This window comes from Rhodamnia argentea, chromosome 7 (assembly GCF_020921035.1).
Source record: "Rhodamnia argentea isolate NSW1041297 chromosome 7, ASM2092103v1, whole genome shotgun sequence".
NCBI classification, from domain to species: Eukaryota; Viridiplantae; Streptophyta; class Magnoliopsida; order Myrtales; family Myrtaceae; genus Rhodamnia; species Rhodamnia argentea.
The window spans coordinates 10,033,988-10,052,410 of NC_063156.1; the positions used below are offsets into that span (position 1 = coordinate 10,033,988).

Here is an 18,423-nt window from a genome sequence, read left to right on the forward strand (position 1 = left end):
ATGTCGTATCAGATATGTACACGCTGCGACGTGGTCCTTCCCTCGCCTCTACACGCATGCTTTGCCTTCGCCTTGTTCTCTTATTTGCTGGGCAAATTCGGGGTGAGAAAAAAATCGGGATGCGCCTGAACAGGATAAAACCGTACCCAATCGATTGGTTTTGGGTCATTCTCGCAGAGTACCGGTCCAATTTTCGATTCTAATTTGCTGAAATCGGCAGGTATCGATTCAATTCTCGATTTTATGTGGGAATCAGACCTATTTATATAATTTAGATACATATATTTTTTAATTTAAGTTACCTCCTGTGCGGACTACTCCATGAATGCATTCCTTTGTTTTTGAATATATAAAAGAGCCCCTTTATGTCATTTTTGCAATAAGATTTGCAATGATAAAGACGAAGTCAAGGCATGGTTCAGTGGCTTGAAAGTATTAATTTTCCGATATTGTCACAGGAAAGTTAGAACAGAGTCAAGAATCAATGGAATTTCATTTGAAGCGACCGGTTCCATCGATTTATTAGGAAACCGAACCGGATCGGTGGTTCGGTTCTCGAGTGGATCTATGGAATGAGCGGATGATTCATGATTTCCATTTTGCGAGAACCGGTCCTTAGCGGGGTTCTCAATTTTAGGATGGAAACCACTAAATGTGTCAAATGGGTAGGTCGAGTTGGGTTTGGGTTGGGTCGGATATGGTCCGACCCATATTAACCCATTTAACCCGTTTTGACCCATATTTATCCAATGCAAATTCAATGACTCATACCCAACTCAATCTATACTCAACCCGTATTTCTTGAACAATTCTATATTAAACTAAATCATACCAGATAAAAAAATGATGTTTAACTAAATCATACAATGCAAATTTTGTGAAAGTTTTTTTTATTATAAATATTTTTTAAAATTTGTAATTTTATAAAATGTTTTTAATTTCGTGACAAAAAAATGTTTTTAATTTTTATTTTATTTTATCTTTTCTTTTTCTTCTTTTTCTTTTTTGTGTTTTTTCTCCTCCCTCCTTCGTCTGCAATCTTCATTTGCAACTTCGCTCGCAACCTCCCTCCTTCGTCGGCCGATATTTAGGGCTTTAGTGACGGCGGGAAGCTCGACAATCGACCGCTTCCCGGTGAGGTTCACTCGATTTAGGGTGGCGACTCGAGGCTAGATCCCAACGAGCCTCGAGCTCGCCCAATGTCGGTGAACTTGAGGCTCACTCGATTCCAATTGGCAACTCGAGGCCATATCTCGCCTAGGCTCGTAGGAGCTCACCTAGATCGGATCTCGGCTGGCGACTAGAGGTCACCGGCGCTCGGCCGAACCTCGAGGGTTGTTAGATCTCGGCCGGCCAAGCTCGCCCTAGGCTCGCCGATGGCCGTTGCTGGCCCTCGGCCGAGCCTCGAGGCCCGCTAGATCTTGGCTAGTCAAGCTCACCCTAGGCTCGTCGGTGGTCGTCGCAAGCCGGTGGCGGCCAAGGCGGGAGAAAGAAAAAAAGAAAAAAAGAAAATATTATAATAAAATATTAAAAGTTCGAATTTTTTTTTAAATAATCATAAATTTTATTTATGACTTTCTTAAGATAGTTGTTTTACCTAACCCATTTATGACCCATTTAGAGCCAATTAGATTCCTAAATAACCCACTTATGACCCATTTAAGCACTTAAGCTAACCCATTTTTGACCCACCACCATCAAATATGGGTTGAATATGGGTTCTAGACCCATTTTGCCACCTCTAGAAACCACCTATCCTGGAACCGATAACCTTTAGTAAATAAGGCAGATTGCGGATGGCAAATTCACCGCCATAAGTCATGAATTCCCCACACCTATCCATCCAAACCGGAGCATGGCCGCGGCTTCCACCACAGCCACTAGTACCTCCTACCTTGCTTGCCTATCTTCCACCACGAGACTTGGAGCAATCGCTTGCCGAGATCTGCCTACTACGAGACCTTCTCTCTCTCTCTCTCTCTCTCTCGGCCTCGATTGAGATCGCGCCATTGCTGCTACTAGGGCATGGGCGACCTTAGACCAAGGCCACCCCACGGTGGCCCACGACTTTAGATGGAGGTCGTGGGCCCTTTCGCCTCCATGGGCAGCGGTGCGAAACGAACGGCGGGTTGATTAAGCTGACATTGAAAGTGAAGAACGTTCGAGGATCGCCGACGTCCCACCAAGTAATCGCCAAAAGAAAGAACGATTGTTTGAACATCTTGATCACAAAAACAAAGCATGTTAAAAAACCTTTAACCTCTTGCACAATGTTTTTCCGGGCCTCGGGAGGGAAAACAAAAGGGTTGTGAAAATACGATGGTACTTGGATTGGAGAAAAAACAAACGGAGAGAATTAGGAGAGATTAAGAGGGGCTGGTCCAATCAATTTTTTGTACATTTTACAACCTTCTCTAAATGTGGAGGGATTTGTGTATTACTGAACCATTTATCCCTCTTTGCCACTATATCCTTATCATACATCTATTGATAAGTACATAAAAAAGGAAAATTACCCACAAAAAGTCTTAAATCTATTATAATTGTGATAATTCATTCTTAAATATTTCTTTTTTTGCCAATTGAGTCTCAAACCTTTTTTATTTGTGTCAATTCAGTTTATTTGGCCAACCGGTGCCGACGTAGATAATTTTTACTAACATCGAAATATTATTTATTTTTTCTTTTCTTTTCTTCTTTGTCTTTTTTCCTTATGACCGGCGAGGATCGCCGAAAGCTCATCGGCCCTTTGGACGAGCGGCGTCGCCTAGATCTAGGCAAGGGTAGCCTCATCGACCGCTATCAAAGGTGGCGATGCCCTCGACCACGGAGAAAAGGAGACGATGGCCTTACCAATTGCAGGCAAGGCCGCCTTCGCCTACGACCGGCAAGGCTATGCTTGCTTAGTGGCTGGCGAGCCCTTGTGACCCTCGTTGGTCATAGGGGGAAGGGGGATAAAACGAAAAAAAAAAAATAGAAAAAAGAAAACGAAAAAATAAATAAAGTATAGAAAAATATTATTGAAAATTATTCACGTCGGTGCTCGTCTATTGAATGGATCATATTGATATAAATATAAAAGATTTATGACTCAATTGATAATAAAAAAAAATGATTATGATACTTACAAAAAAAAAGGATTATGATTGAAATTTTTGTGGAATTTTCCCCAAAATATATTTATGTTTTTTTTGGTCAAATAAAAATATATTTATGTTCAAATGCACCTTTATTTTTTTTTTTTTGCTTTTCTTTACCCTCCTTAGCGTCCGTACAACATTGTTGCCCGATCCCTTGAAATCATCTCTCTTCCTTTTCCTCGTATTCAGTTAAATCTCTTCTTTTCCCTTCCGAATCACTCCATCCAAAGCTGAGTATTAGCGTCCACTAATCAATTATTGGAGATTTACTTGCCCGCATCATTGCAGGCCAAGTCAATTAATCATCTAATGTGGTGGACCTAACCGTGGATAGAGTTCAAAGTATGATTATGCATTGTTTATAAGCGGAGATAAAGGGAGATGCTTCCTCGACATCACTGTCAGAAACCGTACAATGTCAACATCATCACCGTGTGTTTTGCATAAAACACTTATTGATTGAGGAGATCGTGTGGCCAAAAATAATTTACTGATGACTTGGCTGTTAGGCTAGCAACTTTCGAGAGGTAAATGCTAGAATTTCTTCCTAATGATTGACTCATATGAAATTTTTTTCTGCTGAAGTTGGAAATCTCTTGAGCTTTTCACTCTCTTTTTCCAACGTAAGCCATCCCCTTTTCATGGATTAAAAGTTTTCTTCTTAACCCTGTTCGAACGAAGTCGTTCTGGTCTTCTTCTCTGTACAAGCTAGCGGATTGCTTCTGAGAAGTCAAGCGTGATTTCCATACGAGGTACTAATTTATCTCATTTAAGGACTCGTGATTAAAATATCCAGGCACCTTAAATCGACCTAAATCTAGAATTTCGAAAGCGATTGCTTCCGCATGATTAGTATGCTCATGTTTTGTTAATGGCCTTGATCGGGACACGGACTCGGAACAACAAAAAAAAAAATTTGGGTTCACTTTAAAAAAAAATTCGAATTCAAGTCATGACATGATACGAGTGACATGAAATATGTTCTAACATATTTATGCAACCAAGTTGAATTTTTTTTTATTAAAAGGACATGATAGTCGACATTAGTATGATGCATAAAGTCTACATTTTCGAGAGCTGGCCTGCTGTATTCTTTCCAAGTGAAATAAGAAGGGCAGATCAACAAGGTGAGAATTTGACAAAATACTTTACCTAGCAAGATAAAAAGTTGTCATATAGAAAATTGGAACCCGAATTGAGAGAAAGCAACGGCTAACGATACAATACGACGTTCGAGATTAAAGAACCTGGAATGTCATAGCCGATTTCCAATGAGTCGTAACTAATTTGGAAATGCGGTAAGCCCCGGAGCGACGGCTCGGTTCCGACAACAAAGAGCATCGAAGCAGGAACCACTTCTTTATTCCGATTGCGAACCATCACCCATGATTCTTGATTTTTCAGAGAATCGGTTCTTGGGGGCCAAAGTTAACAAATCCTCCCAAAACTTGATGCTACTGATGTCTGTCAAACTCTCAAAGCTCAGATTTTTACTTTTCTGCCTTGCCAGGAAGAACGAGACCCGACTAATCGAGATTAAGAGATACAATTAGTCAGTGATAAAAGAAAAAGATATAATTGAAAATTTTGCACTAAATTTTGGGATTACAGCCAAGAAAATAAAGCAAAAGAAAAATTCTAATAATTCCATGAAATTATATTATACAAATGGGCTTGTGGGAATCAGCTGAGCTTGGCGTTAGGTATGGGGGATAACATTATTCTTAATCTATTCTTAATTTTTTCAATTAATTTTTGTGGATGATGGACCGTAACCGGCCTGCCCTAGGAAGAATATCTTGAGCAGGCAAACCTGTCCTAATATTACCTTCTTGTCTTTCTTGATTTGACAATTTTGGGTGAAGATAAACATGGGAGGATAGTGGAGATTTGACTCCCCAAGCCCTAAAGAAAAGATGGGGGGGTTTCCTAATCTTCTCGTTTTGTTTTTCCTTACTTTCTTGTTTAGTGACGTTAACGTGGGGGCCTTAATCCAGATATAAATTATCACATCCGCCCATGCCATGATCTGACAAGACGACAAATCAGATTCCCTGATGGAAAAAACCCCACTCCCCCTTTTCCTAATGCAGAAGTAGAACACATTATTATGTTTGTGCCGCCGTTTATAACAACTGTTTGTTTTTTTTTCTTTTTTTTAATGTTTCGTTTCCCACTAGGGGTGTGCATTCGTCCCGTTCCCATTCAGAAATCGGAACAGATCGAACCGACTGACTCTGGGTGATTCTCGAAGGTACTGGTGCGGTTCTCGGTTCCAATCCGGGAAGTGGGATAGGAACGAATGACCGATAGAGATTTTTTTGAATTTTTTTGATTTTTTACACTGAAATGAACCCTAATTAATAAATTCATTTTTTTTCCCGTCTTTTCACTTGTAGAGAATATAAGAAATCGAAAAAAAAAAAAAAAAACCGGTTCCCAAATAATCTTGAAACCAAACAAGACCGGTTGGTCCAATCGGATGTGTGGTTCCAAAGATTGAGTGGGCCGATTTTCGATCCGTAGAAGCCGTGTCTTTTAGCCAACCATGGATGGGCGCGGGGCACCGACCTGAATGGGACGGTTTTTACCCACCAAAAAGGGAGGTGAGAGAAATGGCGGGGTGGAGGTGGAGGTGGAGGTGGAGGTGGGGGCAGGGGTTTAATAGCCATGCCTTGGCCCGTTTACGCATTAAAATTAGGGTTATTATCGCGGAAAATCCTAAATTAGTATACTTATAATACATTTATCTCAAATTATTTTTTTGACCGCGAAAAACCTTAAACTGGTATACATATGACAAATTTACTCCAAACTATTTTTTTTAACCACAAAAAATCTCAAAATGGTACACATGTGATAAATTTACCCAAAACTAAAATTTCTGACCGTAAAAAATTTCAATCCGGTACACATGTGACGAATTTACTCTCCGTTATTCTCGTTAAATTGAGTTAATACTACGAAAAATCCTAAATTAATATATATATATATATATGATAAACAAAGGGGAAAAAAATCTTAAATTGGTACACTCATCAACTGTCATGTATCATCCAACTTAACAATTTAATTGTAAATTTAGCAAAAAATTAACGGAGAGTGAACTTGTCACAAGTGTACCAGTTTGGGTTAAATTTGTTACAGGTATACCAGTTTGGGATTTTTCGTGGTATCGGCCCTAAATTTTACCTTCAAATTATTAAATTGGATGACACATGGCGGTTGACGGATCTACCAATTTGGAGTTTTACCCTTGTTTGTCATATACATATCGATTTGGAGTTTTTCATAGTATTAACCACATTTAACAAAAATCAATAAAGAGTAAATTTATCCCATATGTACTACTTTAGAGTTTTTAGTGGTTAAAAAATTTAGTTTGGGGTAAATTTGTCATAAGTGTACAAATTTAGGATTTTTGGTGGTCAAAAAATAGTATAGGGTAAATTTGTCACAAGTTTACCAGTTTGAGGTTTTTCATAGTAAAAAAAAATAATTTGAGGTAAATTTATCACAAGTGTACCAGTTTAAGATTTTTGTAATCAAAAAAATAATTTGGAAGAAATCTATTTTAGGTGTACTAGTTTATGGGTTTTCGTAGTATTAACCCTTCAAATTACGAAGTTTCGTTATTAAAGTACGTATTCTTTAGTACGTGGATGGATTCCTTTAAACTTTACATTGTGTAGTATATATTTGCTATTAGTTTGTCCATATCTCTACTATTATTAAATTGGAGGAACAAATATAAAATCTAAGCAAAATGATGCGAACAATCAATCTTAGCATAAAAGACATTTCGATTTAATAATCGCTTCTTTCTATAATCAACTTAACTTAAATATGAAAAAATTGTGAAATTTAAGTTCTAAGTGTTGCTATTAAAATAAACTCAATACGCAAGAATCATCAATTAACTTGACTGTTAATGATAGTCGTAATGATATTTGTGAATTTGATGTATTTAAGACATACATTCTTTCCCCGATATCATTAGTTAACACTGCGAAATTGGCAGAATATGATTATTTTCTATGTCTGTTTGCATATGTCTATTTATTATTTGACAAAATGATTTGGGAGAACCGATAAAAGCAACCTTAGCAAAATAATGCCAAAAATAGTTTAAAACAATCTTAGCACAACAATGTACAATCAGAGTTAGTTGATAATTGACTCGTTCAATAAACAATTCAAGTGTGTGAAAAACATCTGTTAAAAGTAAATTCTAAATTTAGCTATGGATATAGACTTAATGCGTAGAAATCATTCGTCAACTTCATTGCTACTGATGGTTATAATGTTCTTTTTTAATTCAGTGCATTTAAAGCCTCGATTTGTCCCCTTTATGAGATTGTGTCATTTAACATTGTCAAATTAGTAGAATCATTTTCTAAGTCCCTTTAATATGAAGAATTATTTAAACAATCTTGGCAACAAAAAAAAAAATGTGCAGTAACTTGATAATCGCGTTTTTATTATCAATTATCAACTTACGTGTGAAAAAAACAATTCTTAAAAGCACATTCCAAGGTCGAGCAAAACTAAACCACTCATCGGTTGACTTTATGATTGTGTATATAATTCTCTTTTCTAAAAATAATGTCTATAAAACCTACACTTCGGTGATTTACTGCATTAGTTGACGTCGTCAAATTAGTACAATTATTTCGTAAGTATAATTTGCGTATATCTATCTATGATTTGAACAAGGATCATTTTGGAAGAACAAATAAAGCAATCTTAGCACAACGACGTAGAAAGTTATCTAGACAATCTTCGGAAAAACGATTTTAAGCTACCAGACAATCAGCTCTTTCTTTATAAGCAACTAAAAGCACGAAAAGCCATCTGCCAAAAAGTAAAATGTGAGTAAAACCAACTTAGGAATTATGATTAATATATGTCCGAAACGGAAAACAATAATTTGAAAAAAGAAAACACGGCCTATCAAAACCCGACCCGACCCAGTCCCTCCCGTCCACTTGTCTGTGGTCACATTTGTAGCCACGTCCTCCAACTCTGCATCGTGGGCCCCACCTTCATCCAACCTCGTCTTCTCCAACAACCTAATTCCAGAACTTCTGGACAGACAGATTGCCAGAACATCAGAGCGTCCCATCATAAATTTTTTTTTTCCCAAATGAAGGGAGGAGATGGATAATCCGTGGATTATGGAAAATACACATTGATTTACACGGAGAGGTATATACAGAATTACCACTTTTTCAGGGGCCGATAATATCGTATTTCCAGCTTAGGACTATGATCACGATCGTTGAGAGGTATAAACAAGTCGCACCTACTCATCGATTACCAGAATGCCACTCCGTAACTCTGAGCATCGAATAGAGCCGCGCGTCAACTTGAAAATATCGAGCTTCAATAACTAATTAAATAGAAGCCGATGGTCCCTTAAATAATGGGATCTTCCTGTTTTTAAATAAAAAGGAATTGACTTCCGGTTAAATGTCAAAAAATAAGTAAGAAATACATCGTTGCATGTGTGCTGAAAGTTGACCCTTTACAAGCATTTGCTTAAAGTAATGAGGGCAGATCACAATGAGTAGTATAAATATCAAGCTGTTGCGTATATTACATTACTGTCTGTCATGCGCTGTATTTTTCATATGATTACAGTTTATTGATGTCAAGGACGTACACGTTGCATACAGGAAAGTGAAATCAGTTTTAGCAATTTTCATGTAACTTATGAATTAGTGTTTCATCTCAATTATATAGAAAGGAGATCGACACGACTAATTCGAAATGATGGGGGCGGTTGAACTATCGTTTGCAACAGACTCGTCAGTTTGCAAATGGAAAATCAAAATCAAACAAAACCTTACATTCGGTAGAGTGGGAAACAAGCATCAAGCATCCGAAAGCATCGCCTTTCGGTCAACCAAGATTCCCATTTTCCAGACAGTGAACAGAGGTCTATTTACAGCAGTAACTCAGGACATGATGAAGGCGATTCGATGCGTACAAATATCGATTTTCAGCCGAAGACCCCAAGGATGAGAAAACCAACACAGAGAATAAGATGCATTTGCCGGATATGAGACCACTTTGATAAATAATTACCTCGATTGGGATCTCATTTATCTCTGGATAAAACGAGCCTTTGAAATTGAGTTGAAAGCTCTTCGTAAGACTCGACCACCGATGGATGCACTTGATTTATTGCATTTCTAAAATGCTTCATTGCTACTTCTGAAGCGTCAAGGTCCTCCTAATAGCATCAAAATTCATAGTAAACCAAATCATTCAATATAACTTCCCAGCTGGAATATATATAAAGCAAAGAAACTACAGACCTCCATAGCTTCAATTGCAGCCTCCCGGCAGATTAGTGATATGTCAGCCCCCGTACAGCCTTCGGTGAGACAAGCTAACTCCTTTATGTCCACATTGGAACCGCATGGGACTTTACGTAGATGGATGCAGAATATTTCTTGCCTATCTGCTTCATTTGGAGGTCCGACATATAGCAGCCTATCAAAGCGGCCTGTTGAATTACATTATATGTTAATATCCAACTTTGATGGTGACAAATAAGGTCATAAACCCCTGGAACTTAAACGCAAGAAAGCGAGCTTTGCACAGAGAGAGAGAGAGAGAGAGAGAGAGAGAGAGAACCTGGTCTTAAGAGGGCTGGATCAATATTATCTGGCCTATTGGTTGCAGCAATAACAGTGACATCAACTCTCTGATGCAGTCCTATGTTCCAAGAAAGACATTACGCCATTACTAGACAAACTAGAACAGAGTAAATACTAAATAAAAAACTTTTCAAATGGTGATAGACTTAGACCAATTTGAAGCAATTAGGGCCACAGCAGTAAGAAACTCATTGACGAACATTTGTAAATTTGTCTCTCCAAATCTATCTTGTCATAAGAAAGGCCAATTTTTTTTTTTTTTTGAAAAAATAGCTTATTGTGTCAACAGAAGGGAGTCAACTCCTTACCATCTAGTTCAATAAGAAGCTGACTTATAACTCTATCCGAAACTGAAACACCATCACTTTCCTTTCCACGAATATTTGCAAGTCCATCAATCTCGTCGAAAAATATGATTGATGGAGCATTAGCCCTTGCTTTTGCAAAGACAGATCTTACGGCCTTCTCAGATTCCCCAACCCACTTATTGAAGAGTTCCGGGCCCTTTACTGCAATGAAATTGAGCCCAGCTTCTGAGGCAACTGCACGAGCCATGAGGGTTTTGCTGCAACCGGGAGGACCAAACAATAATACACCTCTTGGAGGGCGGGTCCCTATGCGGCTTAATGCATCATGATGTCTTTGAGGCCACTCCACTGCTTCCATTAGTTGAGTTTTAACTTCTCTTTGCCCACCAATATCTTCCCATTTGACCTTTGGTACCTCGAGTATCACCTGAAGGTTAAAATGGAGATGGAGAACATAGATAAGTATGTTGTCCTGTGTCTATCTATTCTGATTAACCAACAAGAAGGCCTTACGACAGACTTCTCAAAATCAAGTCATATATTCTGAACAAAAATATACATAATACAAGGAAATTATCTTGTTCCAGTAGACCTGCAGTCTTCATATGGAATACTTTGAATTACTCACAAACAATCTAGCCCTATCAGTTCATAGTACCAATCCGCACTGGATGAAATTAAAAATCACCTTATGTAGAAGGTTAATCATCTATTTGATATGATTGTATGGAAGAAACCAATCGGTTAAAAAATGGGAGCAATTTCAAATGCAAACTTAAAAGGACGCCCTTGTTAAATTGGCTCCATTATTTTCAAACAACTCCTGCACTAAGGTTCACATACCGAAGATTATCTCGACTCATATCTGGTGAGGATTTCGATCCTTGATAGCCAAAAAAGAAGCTAAACAACAAGAGAAAAAAGACAACTATTCTTCAATGGAGCATCCATTGATACCAATCCTACATATAGTGCCTAGATCTCCATAACATTTTTTGTCCAATTAATTCATCCACAGAAGATATGATGAGTCCCCAACTAGGATTTCCCATATCTATGTTTGAACTAAAAGACATGAAGCACTGTAAAATACAGATTTTTATTTATTTATTTTTAATTTTTTTGCTTGGCATGCCGTAAATTCAAATTAATTAAGAAAGGATCGAGCTCATTCAAAATGTAGTCAACAAAATCCAAATCGTGTAGGCAGTCTACATACTGTCTTGGTACAGTCACATTAACAACATCGAACCATAACATTCAACAAACTGATTTATTCATATAGAACACCGGAGTCATAACCAAATGCTTCTCAATCAAAACAAGACTCAATGCCAAAGATGCAACAATCATACCTCTCTCATGGCACTAGGCCTCACTTTCATTCTGGCCTTCTCAAAGTCCTCAAATGTTACGGTCAGCATACAATTTCTGTTCGCTAAACCTCCAGAGCACTGCATCCCATCTTCATTTTCTATTAGTTTTTGCTTGGACAAGGAAGATGGTAATATATCTGAGGAAACATGTAATGTGGACAAAGAATGTAAATAATCCTGCTGAGCATCTCTTTTATCTCCCAAAGAACTAGATTCTTCTGTTGCGACATTAGCGCAAAACTCAAAATCCATGTGTGATTTGGAACAAGACTCTCCCTGTGACTTCTTAAAACAATTATAGCGCCTGAGGCATACCAAAGCTGCTTCATTGCAAAGGGCTGCCAGATCACCACCCACAAAACCATGTGTGGACATCGCCAGTTGTTGAATTTGCGATTCTGAGAGTGAATGTTCCATTAGACCGAGAAGTGTGAATAGTATTTCAAATCTTTGCTTGGAAGATGGGACACCTGCATGCAGGAATCACAGAAAAAAAAATGTTTTAGTGGAATCCATTTACTTTTTGATTAAGTGAATAATCCATTCTTGCATTGTTCATGTACGACTCTCTTGGTGTTATTGATGAAGCTGGTCATTTGGGGAATTGGGAATATACTGGACTCAGACTTTCTATAAGATCGTGCTTGAAATAGCTGTGGCACAGCAGCTGCAACTTTCAAAATGGGTGCTTTAACCTAAAAAATGTGTTTGATCAATATTTCAGAGCTGTAGTGTCTAATGACTATTTTCAAGGAAACTGCTCCACTTGCTGCTGCTACTTCAAGATGCTGCAGCTTCATCTATCGTGTTACCAAACTCACTGATTATATGCAGCTAACAGCACATCATAGAACAGTTACGACATGTATGGTTACAGAAATATTAAATGGAATCTTGTAAAGAATGAGAAAACTTATTTTAACCATTCCTCTGATAATTTTTGTTCAAAATTCGGAGGGAACAAATAAGAGGATTTTTTTTATGAAAAGCAAAGATTTTTTGTTAAAGCAGGGACTTTTGGTTTTTCACCTTGCACTTGGGGTTTAGGCTCACACTTCTTTGACCCTTCTAGAAATTTTAGAGCCATTAGTATCCCTGTTCTTGTAGATAATTGTTCGTATAGATTAGTGCCCTCATGCTGTATTGACGAAACCTTTTTGACCAATTAAAAAAGGGGTCTATGTTATTTATTATCTGCAGTAATGTACGACCAATCAAGATTTCAGTCTGGTCAAGTGTTTATTAATCCCAAAAATAGGTCAACAGAGCTAAGCTGATTTCTAAAACCAACTTATAATTACTTGGAGCTGAAGCACAACTTCCCATTCCCCTTCTTGACAACCAGAGCCAGAAAATAGAAAATATAAAAACAAAGGTCATATGGCCCCAACAAAACAAATAAAGGTCATGGAAACGTGTTCAGTTCCAATTCCACGTTGCTGAACCTAAGGAATAGTTGAGAGAATGAACATAAGGGAACAGCGTAGGTGGCTCTTCCAGTCCCACTTTACTGGCTCAGGGCTTCTTCAGCCAAGATTTATGCAACACATCATAAACTATGTGCCTCCAAATAACCCAGTCCCCAACCCCGAGTAGCCAAAGAGAAAAGCAAAAGACATGTTGATTTCACTCCAGTTGTTCTAAATATATAGGTTGGTGTTGTATGCATAAAAACAGATACTTGGGTGAACAAAAGTCAATAGAATCTTTAAGTTACGGGAATGTAGTACCTATTTCAATTTCCCTGTCAAACCGACCAGGACGCCTTAAGGCAGGCTCAATACTTTCTGGTCTGTTTGTTGCAGCAATTACAAGGAGTCCATCAGTTCTATTAATCCCATCCATTAAACTCAACAATGTACCAACCATTCTATGAGAAAGTTCTTCCCCTCCATCTTTTCGAGCAGGTGCAATAGCATCCAACTCATCCATGAAAACCTGTATAAGACACCATTTGCAGAGAAAGCCAAAACTCAATCGAAACCAAAAATATAAATATAACTGATGTAATCAAATCATAAAATCAAGAATTGGAAGATCGATTTTCGTTGAGAAGTTAACAGAGCTACATAGTGCCTCACTGTTTCCAAAAAGGCATTTATTCACTTTGTCTTTAAGCTTCCTTGAAGATACAAGGAAATCCATAGGATATTTACACCAAGATCAGGAATATTTAAAAGCACATGTAATGCACGAAATGCTGATTGCTAAAATCATTTCAGCAGTTGGCATGCTCAATTAAGTTCAACAGTTGATTACAATTCAAACACCAATAGTACGCACCACAGCAGGGGCAGCATGGGAAGCAGAATCAAAAACTTCTCGCAAGGCTTGCTCACTTTCACCATAATACTGTCTCACAATTTCAGGTCCATTCACTGAGAATAAATTAACGCCAGCATCATGGGCACATAATCGAGCCAAAGATGTCTTTCCTGTACCTGGCGGACCATGAAGAAGCACTCCTTTCGTAGTTCGGAGACCAAACCTTATAAGAAAACAACACGATGGTGAGTCAGATAGAATTTCTTCTCTAAATTAAGCCGAAATTCAAATATGTCGGCATAACAATATGTTTCGTTCAAAATGTTTCAGGTCTTTCTAATACATGTTACCGATTGGTGGATATAACAATAGAGCTCTTCCACATATGCATTAGCTGACAAATAATGCTCAATTGCTACACAAACTAAAACAACATAATATACTGCTCATTATATCGCTGAACTTTAGAAAAATAAGAGCAGTGGCATTCTCTAAATGCTTGACCAAAAAGACAACTGCAGAGGTAAAAGGCTGCAGCAGAGATATACAGCTGCAGCTCCACCATGTGTCGGAGTTAAAAAGTACAATACCTTGACATAGTGTCCTTCAAGGTAGAGGAAATAATTATATCCTTCAAAGCAGTATATTCTTTATATAGTCCACCCAATTTAATGTCATCACCTCTGATGTTAGCTTTACAATCTATATGCTCAAGGTTCCCAACAAGTGATCCTGTCACTGCTGGAGTTACTGATGTTGTGTTCATGGGAGAAGACAGACGTATGTTTGTTCTGCCTGTCACAGTGAAAGCATGAATCGCATAGTCTGGTGATTGGGAAATGTTGGGAGATGAACCTTCAGTATTTTGATCTATAATGGTTTGATTCTTTCCATCAGACGCATGTTGAGCACCAATCACTTGGAAAAGCCAAAGCTTAGAAAGTATCGGGACAACCACCAGGTTGCCTTGAAGCAGAAAACGAGAACACAGCCATGATTTGGTGCAAGCCTGCAAAAGGTTCTTGGTGCTTTCATCTTCCAAAAGCTGGACAATATCATATGAATTAACCACTGGACACATCTGATTGCCTGAACTTGATAGTGATAATGGTGAACGAAGTTGATCATTTGCAGGAGAGCTCATCTTTGACTGGCATGCCGGCATCCTAGGAGATCCAAAAGCTACATTTTTATCAAGAGGTATCTCACCAGGAGTTTTCACTAGAGACAGTGCCCTTTTATTTGTTGTGAACTCGTTTCTAGAAGCCAGCTCCAAGCACAATTCCTCACAGGTCTGCATTACGAATGAGCCAAGACTGTTGCGCTGCAATTTGTCAATCCCATTGACCAGACCACCAGAGATCCAACTCTGTACTGGAAAGACAAACAGAACTCTACCTGAAGTGGGACACCCCATTGTATACGAAAGATTTAACGACAGCCGCACTCCATTCCTTAGAACCTGATGGGAATAATGGAGGAGTCAAACAATATGTAGTTGACCGATATCCGACCTCTGTATGGACAACAAGGCAGCTATTAAGAATTGAATCTTCCTACGCCACCAAAAATAAATAAATAAATAAACAAAAAAATAAATAAAAGAAAATAACTGGACCTACCACTGAATAACCGAAAGACAAATTTCATATTCCATGAGTGAAAATGCTAATTTTTGTGCCAAAAAAAATGTTCTCTTTAAATCCAAAAGATTCAATAACTCAATATTTCGGGGATATCTTCTCCATATTCACCGGACTAATGAAGAGGAATTTAAAAGGACGAGGTTCTTTATCAAGCTTAATTGATGGCAATTCCATTCCACATGTCAATTTGGCATGCTCCTAAAAAACTCTACATAAGTCTTTTGCACTGTTTCAAGATGATAGTGATAACGTGAGTTTATGAGGACCAACTTGATTCAAGCTGAACGCTGTAGTTGAAGGAAGACTTCAAAAGATGTGGGAGAGGACATGCCGTAAGTAACCAAAAGGCTTCAGAAGGGCATTGCTGACACATTCAAGGTGCGTTTTGCCATCAAGGGTAACATCTTTCAATCTCAGTAGATGCTTGCCAGTTTCCGTCTTTCCTGACTTTAGCATGGGGCATGAATTTCACATCAAGTTCAAATTGATAAAGATAATATTCCTATTTCTTGGATCATGGTAGAAGTCATCGAAATAAAACACCAGAAAAAAAGAAAAAAACAGAGATGAGAGAAAATGTAGTCTCAATTAAAAAAGAAAATTAAGCCCATACTTATCACGTCAAAGTTATCCATGCTTTTGAGCGGTTGAACAACCATTAATGCAGAAAATTCTTTCCTCAGCCTAATAAAAATGCTTTCATGCCCTTTTTCAATGACCCAAAATTACACAGATGTTATAAAGGGGCTTAGATTAGACATGTTTTGCAGTGTTTCACCATGAATGCATCGCCTCTTACTTTTCCTCTGCCTTCCCCTTATGTATCAAGACGTATTTCAATCCTTAGATAAGATTTTCTAGGAGAATAAAGAATATTGTGATATAAGTTGCACTCGAACCTTAATAGAAGGAAACACAGTGGCAAGAGCAAAGAAATCCCCAGCTTCATTTGTCATTTTATCCACAGGGTTCATCCCAGTATGTTTAGCACATTCATCAGAGAATGAGCATAAGGGGATACCAAGTGAAATTTCACTGCTTGAAGAAGCAAGGCTCACCTGTTATGTAAATATATGGAGACATCAGCAACAAAAGATTTTGGGACACTAAAACTCTGATAAAGAGAAAAACAAAAACGAAAAACATACATGATGTTATAAACCGGAGCAGAGCAATCAAGGAAGGAAATCACATAAAGGCTTTGTTCGCGAGAGCCGTATGCTTTGGAAGAAGCTTGTATAGTTTGAAGGGAGGGGGAGAAAGTGAGAAGCGAGCATGGATAAGCTAACCCTCCTACATTTTCCAAACCATCCTTAATTTGGAGGGAATTTAAAATTTTTTCTAACCTTCTTATTTTCCTCCCCCGCTCTCCTAAACAGAGTCAAAGGGATCATAAGATAAGCTAACTGAAGGCCTCGCGACTATTTCCACATAAATAGCAAATCTCATTACCTTTCGTGTACGTCATTACCATGTGCTAGCCACAAAACCATTTTCTTATCGATTTACGGAAATGACACAAATTTGTTTGCCTACATTCATATTCAAACTGCGAAAAAATCGGGGCAGAATGTGCTTGACATGAAGTAAATAGGGCTGTTCTCCATGTACAGGAGGACAAATTTCACTTCTGAATCCCAAAAAACTACAACAAACATCATTAGCAGTCAGTAAGCCCACTTCTGTAGTCTTTGTAGTCATCTCATTCTCTATTAAATGCTTTGGGGTGGGTTGAGTTCAAGACCCGAGCTAACACTATTCACCAGAAAAGGATTGCACATAAATCCCGAAATAGCCGGTTATGGGGATACAATTTTCATATCTGACATTGGACAAATTACGAAACATGGCATAAGCAAATTTCCACTGTTGGACGTTTTATGCTGGCAGACTTCAAGACCAAGAACAACATTCCTGACAATCCGCTTCAGCAGAATATGATTCCACCGAAATGCTGAAATAGCCGAGTATGGGAACAAAAACGCATATCTGATTAATCATTCCACAAAATTCAAGTACATGGCATAATCAAATCTACCGAGGCAATCGACACTAATAACTCAACAGTGGTCATTTACCGACACGATTGAACCAGGCGCAATGGCCGAAGCAACCATGGAAGGCTCCGAAAGCCAAATCTTACAACCTTTGGCCTCCGCGTCCACGTCCGAAACACGGCCGACGACAGCAGATTTGCCGATCAGGCACGGGAATCTGGCGGAAGCCGCTTGGAGGGCGGCGGGGATATCATCGTCTTCGGCGACTTCCGAGTCTGCGAAAGAAGAGGCCGGAGACGGTGTCCGAGGAGACGCGCAAGGGTCCGAGGCCGGGAGCCTCGACTGAGCCCTCGAGTGCTTCTTTTTGCTCGAAGGCATCGTTGGGGGACGAATCCAAAGACGAGACCTTTTCTTCAACGGCTTCAAAGTTGCGAAATGGGATTCGCAAAGTTTCTGGGAGAATCGAGGAACGAAGTTTGTGCCTCTGTGTCTGTATGGGGAGAGAGGGAGAGAGAGAGAGAGACTAAACCCTCGGCATGGCATCGGAGGGTTTTGGACACTGGCGCGAAGACGAAGCAAACCGGATCCGACCTATGGGATGCTGGACCGGTTCGGGGCAGGAGCTATGTAGCACTGACACGACACGGGACACGGGACACGATACGACACGACACGCCGACACCTGATTTTTCAAAAAATAGAGAATTTCGACATGTTGGGACACGTTGTATATTAAATATATATATTTTTTTATGTATACATGAAAATTTATGAATTTTATGATTCACATAAAAGTAAATAATAAAAAAAGAGTTCTAGAATAAATTTACGCTAAAAATAAGGATTCACTATTTATTAATATCAACATTTTGAATTGAAAAATTCAATTACATTCACCATCAAATATAATAACAACTCATTGATAATGTCTTTGTATCCGCTCCTTTTGTATCAGACTCATCAATGAAAATATAGGGGCACAAGTAACTGTGTGCGACAAGCTTACGGCATTCTCATGGAAGA

The 18,423-nt window shown here is 38.6% G+C and overlaps 2 protein-coding genes across 6 annotated transcripts in view; both read right to left on the minus strand.

The window, feature by feature from the left end:
- The window catches only part of LOC115737776 (probable mediator of RNA polymerase II transcription subunit 26b), a 111,951-nt gene that overhangs the window by 48,942 nt on the left and 44,586 nt on the right, over positions 1-18,423 (minus strand). The window lies entirely within an intron of this gene.
- On the minus strand, positions 8,114-17,967 carry LOC115737671 (calmodulin-interacting protein 111). Of its 5 annotated transcripts, none has more exons than XM_030669930.2 (11): positions 17,482-17,967; positions 16,303-16,461; positions 14,348-15,219; positions 13,776-13,980; positions 13,223-13,430; positions 11,472-11,962; positions 10,117-10,543; positions 9,786-9,866; positions 9,464-9,654; positions 9,231-9,378; positions 8,114-8,227 (listed from the first exon to the last, which is right to left on the minus strand). In XM_030669930.2, the coding sequence occupies exons 1-10, from the start codon at positions 17,941-17,943 to the stop codon at positions 9,244-9,246; spliced, it is 3,231 nt and encodes a 1,076-aa protein (XP_030525790.1). In that variant the 5' UTR covers positions 17,944-17,967; the 3' UTR covers positions 8,114-8,227; positions 9,231-9,243. The 5 variants fall into 5 exon arrangements, with proteins under 5 accessions (XP_030525790.1, XP_048137655.1, XP_030525794.1 ...); XM_048281698.1 differs by lacking the exon at positions 8,114-8,227 and having other exon boundaries at positions 8,814-9,378; positions 14,348-14,852; positions 14,967-15,219; XM_030669934.2 differs by lacking the exon at positions 8,114-8,227 and having other exon boundaries at positions 8,814-9,378; positions 17,550-17,967.

Coding starts and splice junctions, on each gene's coding strand:
- LOC115737671 (XM_030669930.2), bottom strand. CDS start 17,943: ATGCCATGCCGAGGGTTTAGTCTCTCTCTCTCTCTCCCTCTCTCCCCA. Junction 11,963..13,222: donor TGACAGGGAAATTGAAATAG/GTACTACATTCC, acceptor TCCTGCATGCAG/GTGTCCCATCTTCCAAGCAA. Junction 9,379..9,463: donor CTGCAATTGAAGCTATGGAG/GTCTGTAGTTTC, acceptor TGATGCTATTAG/GAGGACCTTGACGCTTCAGA.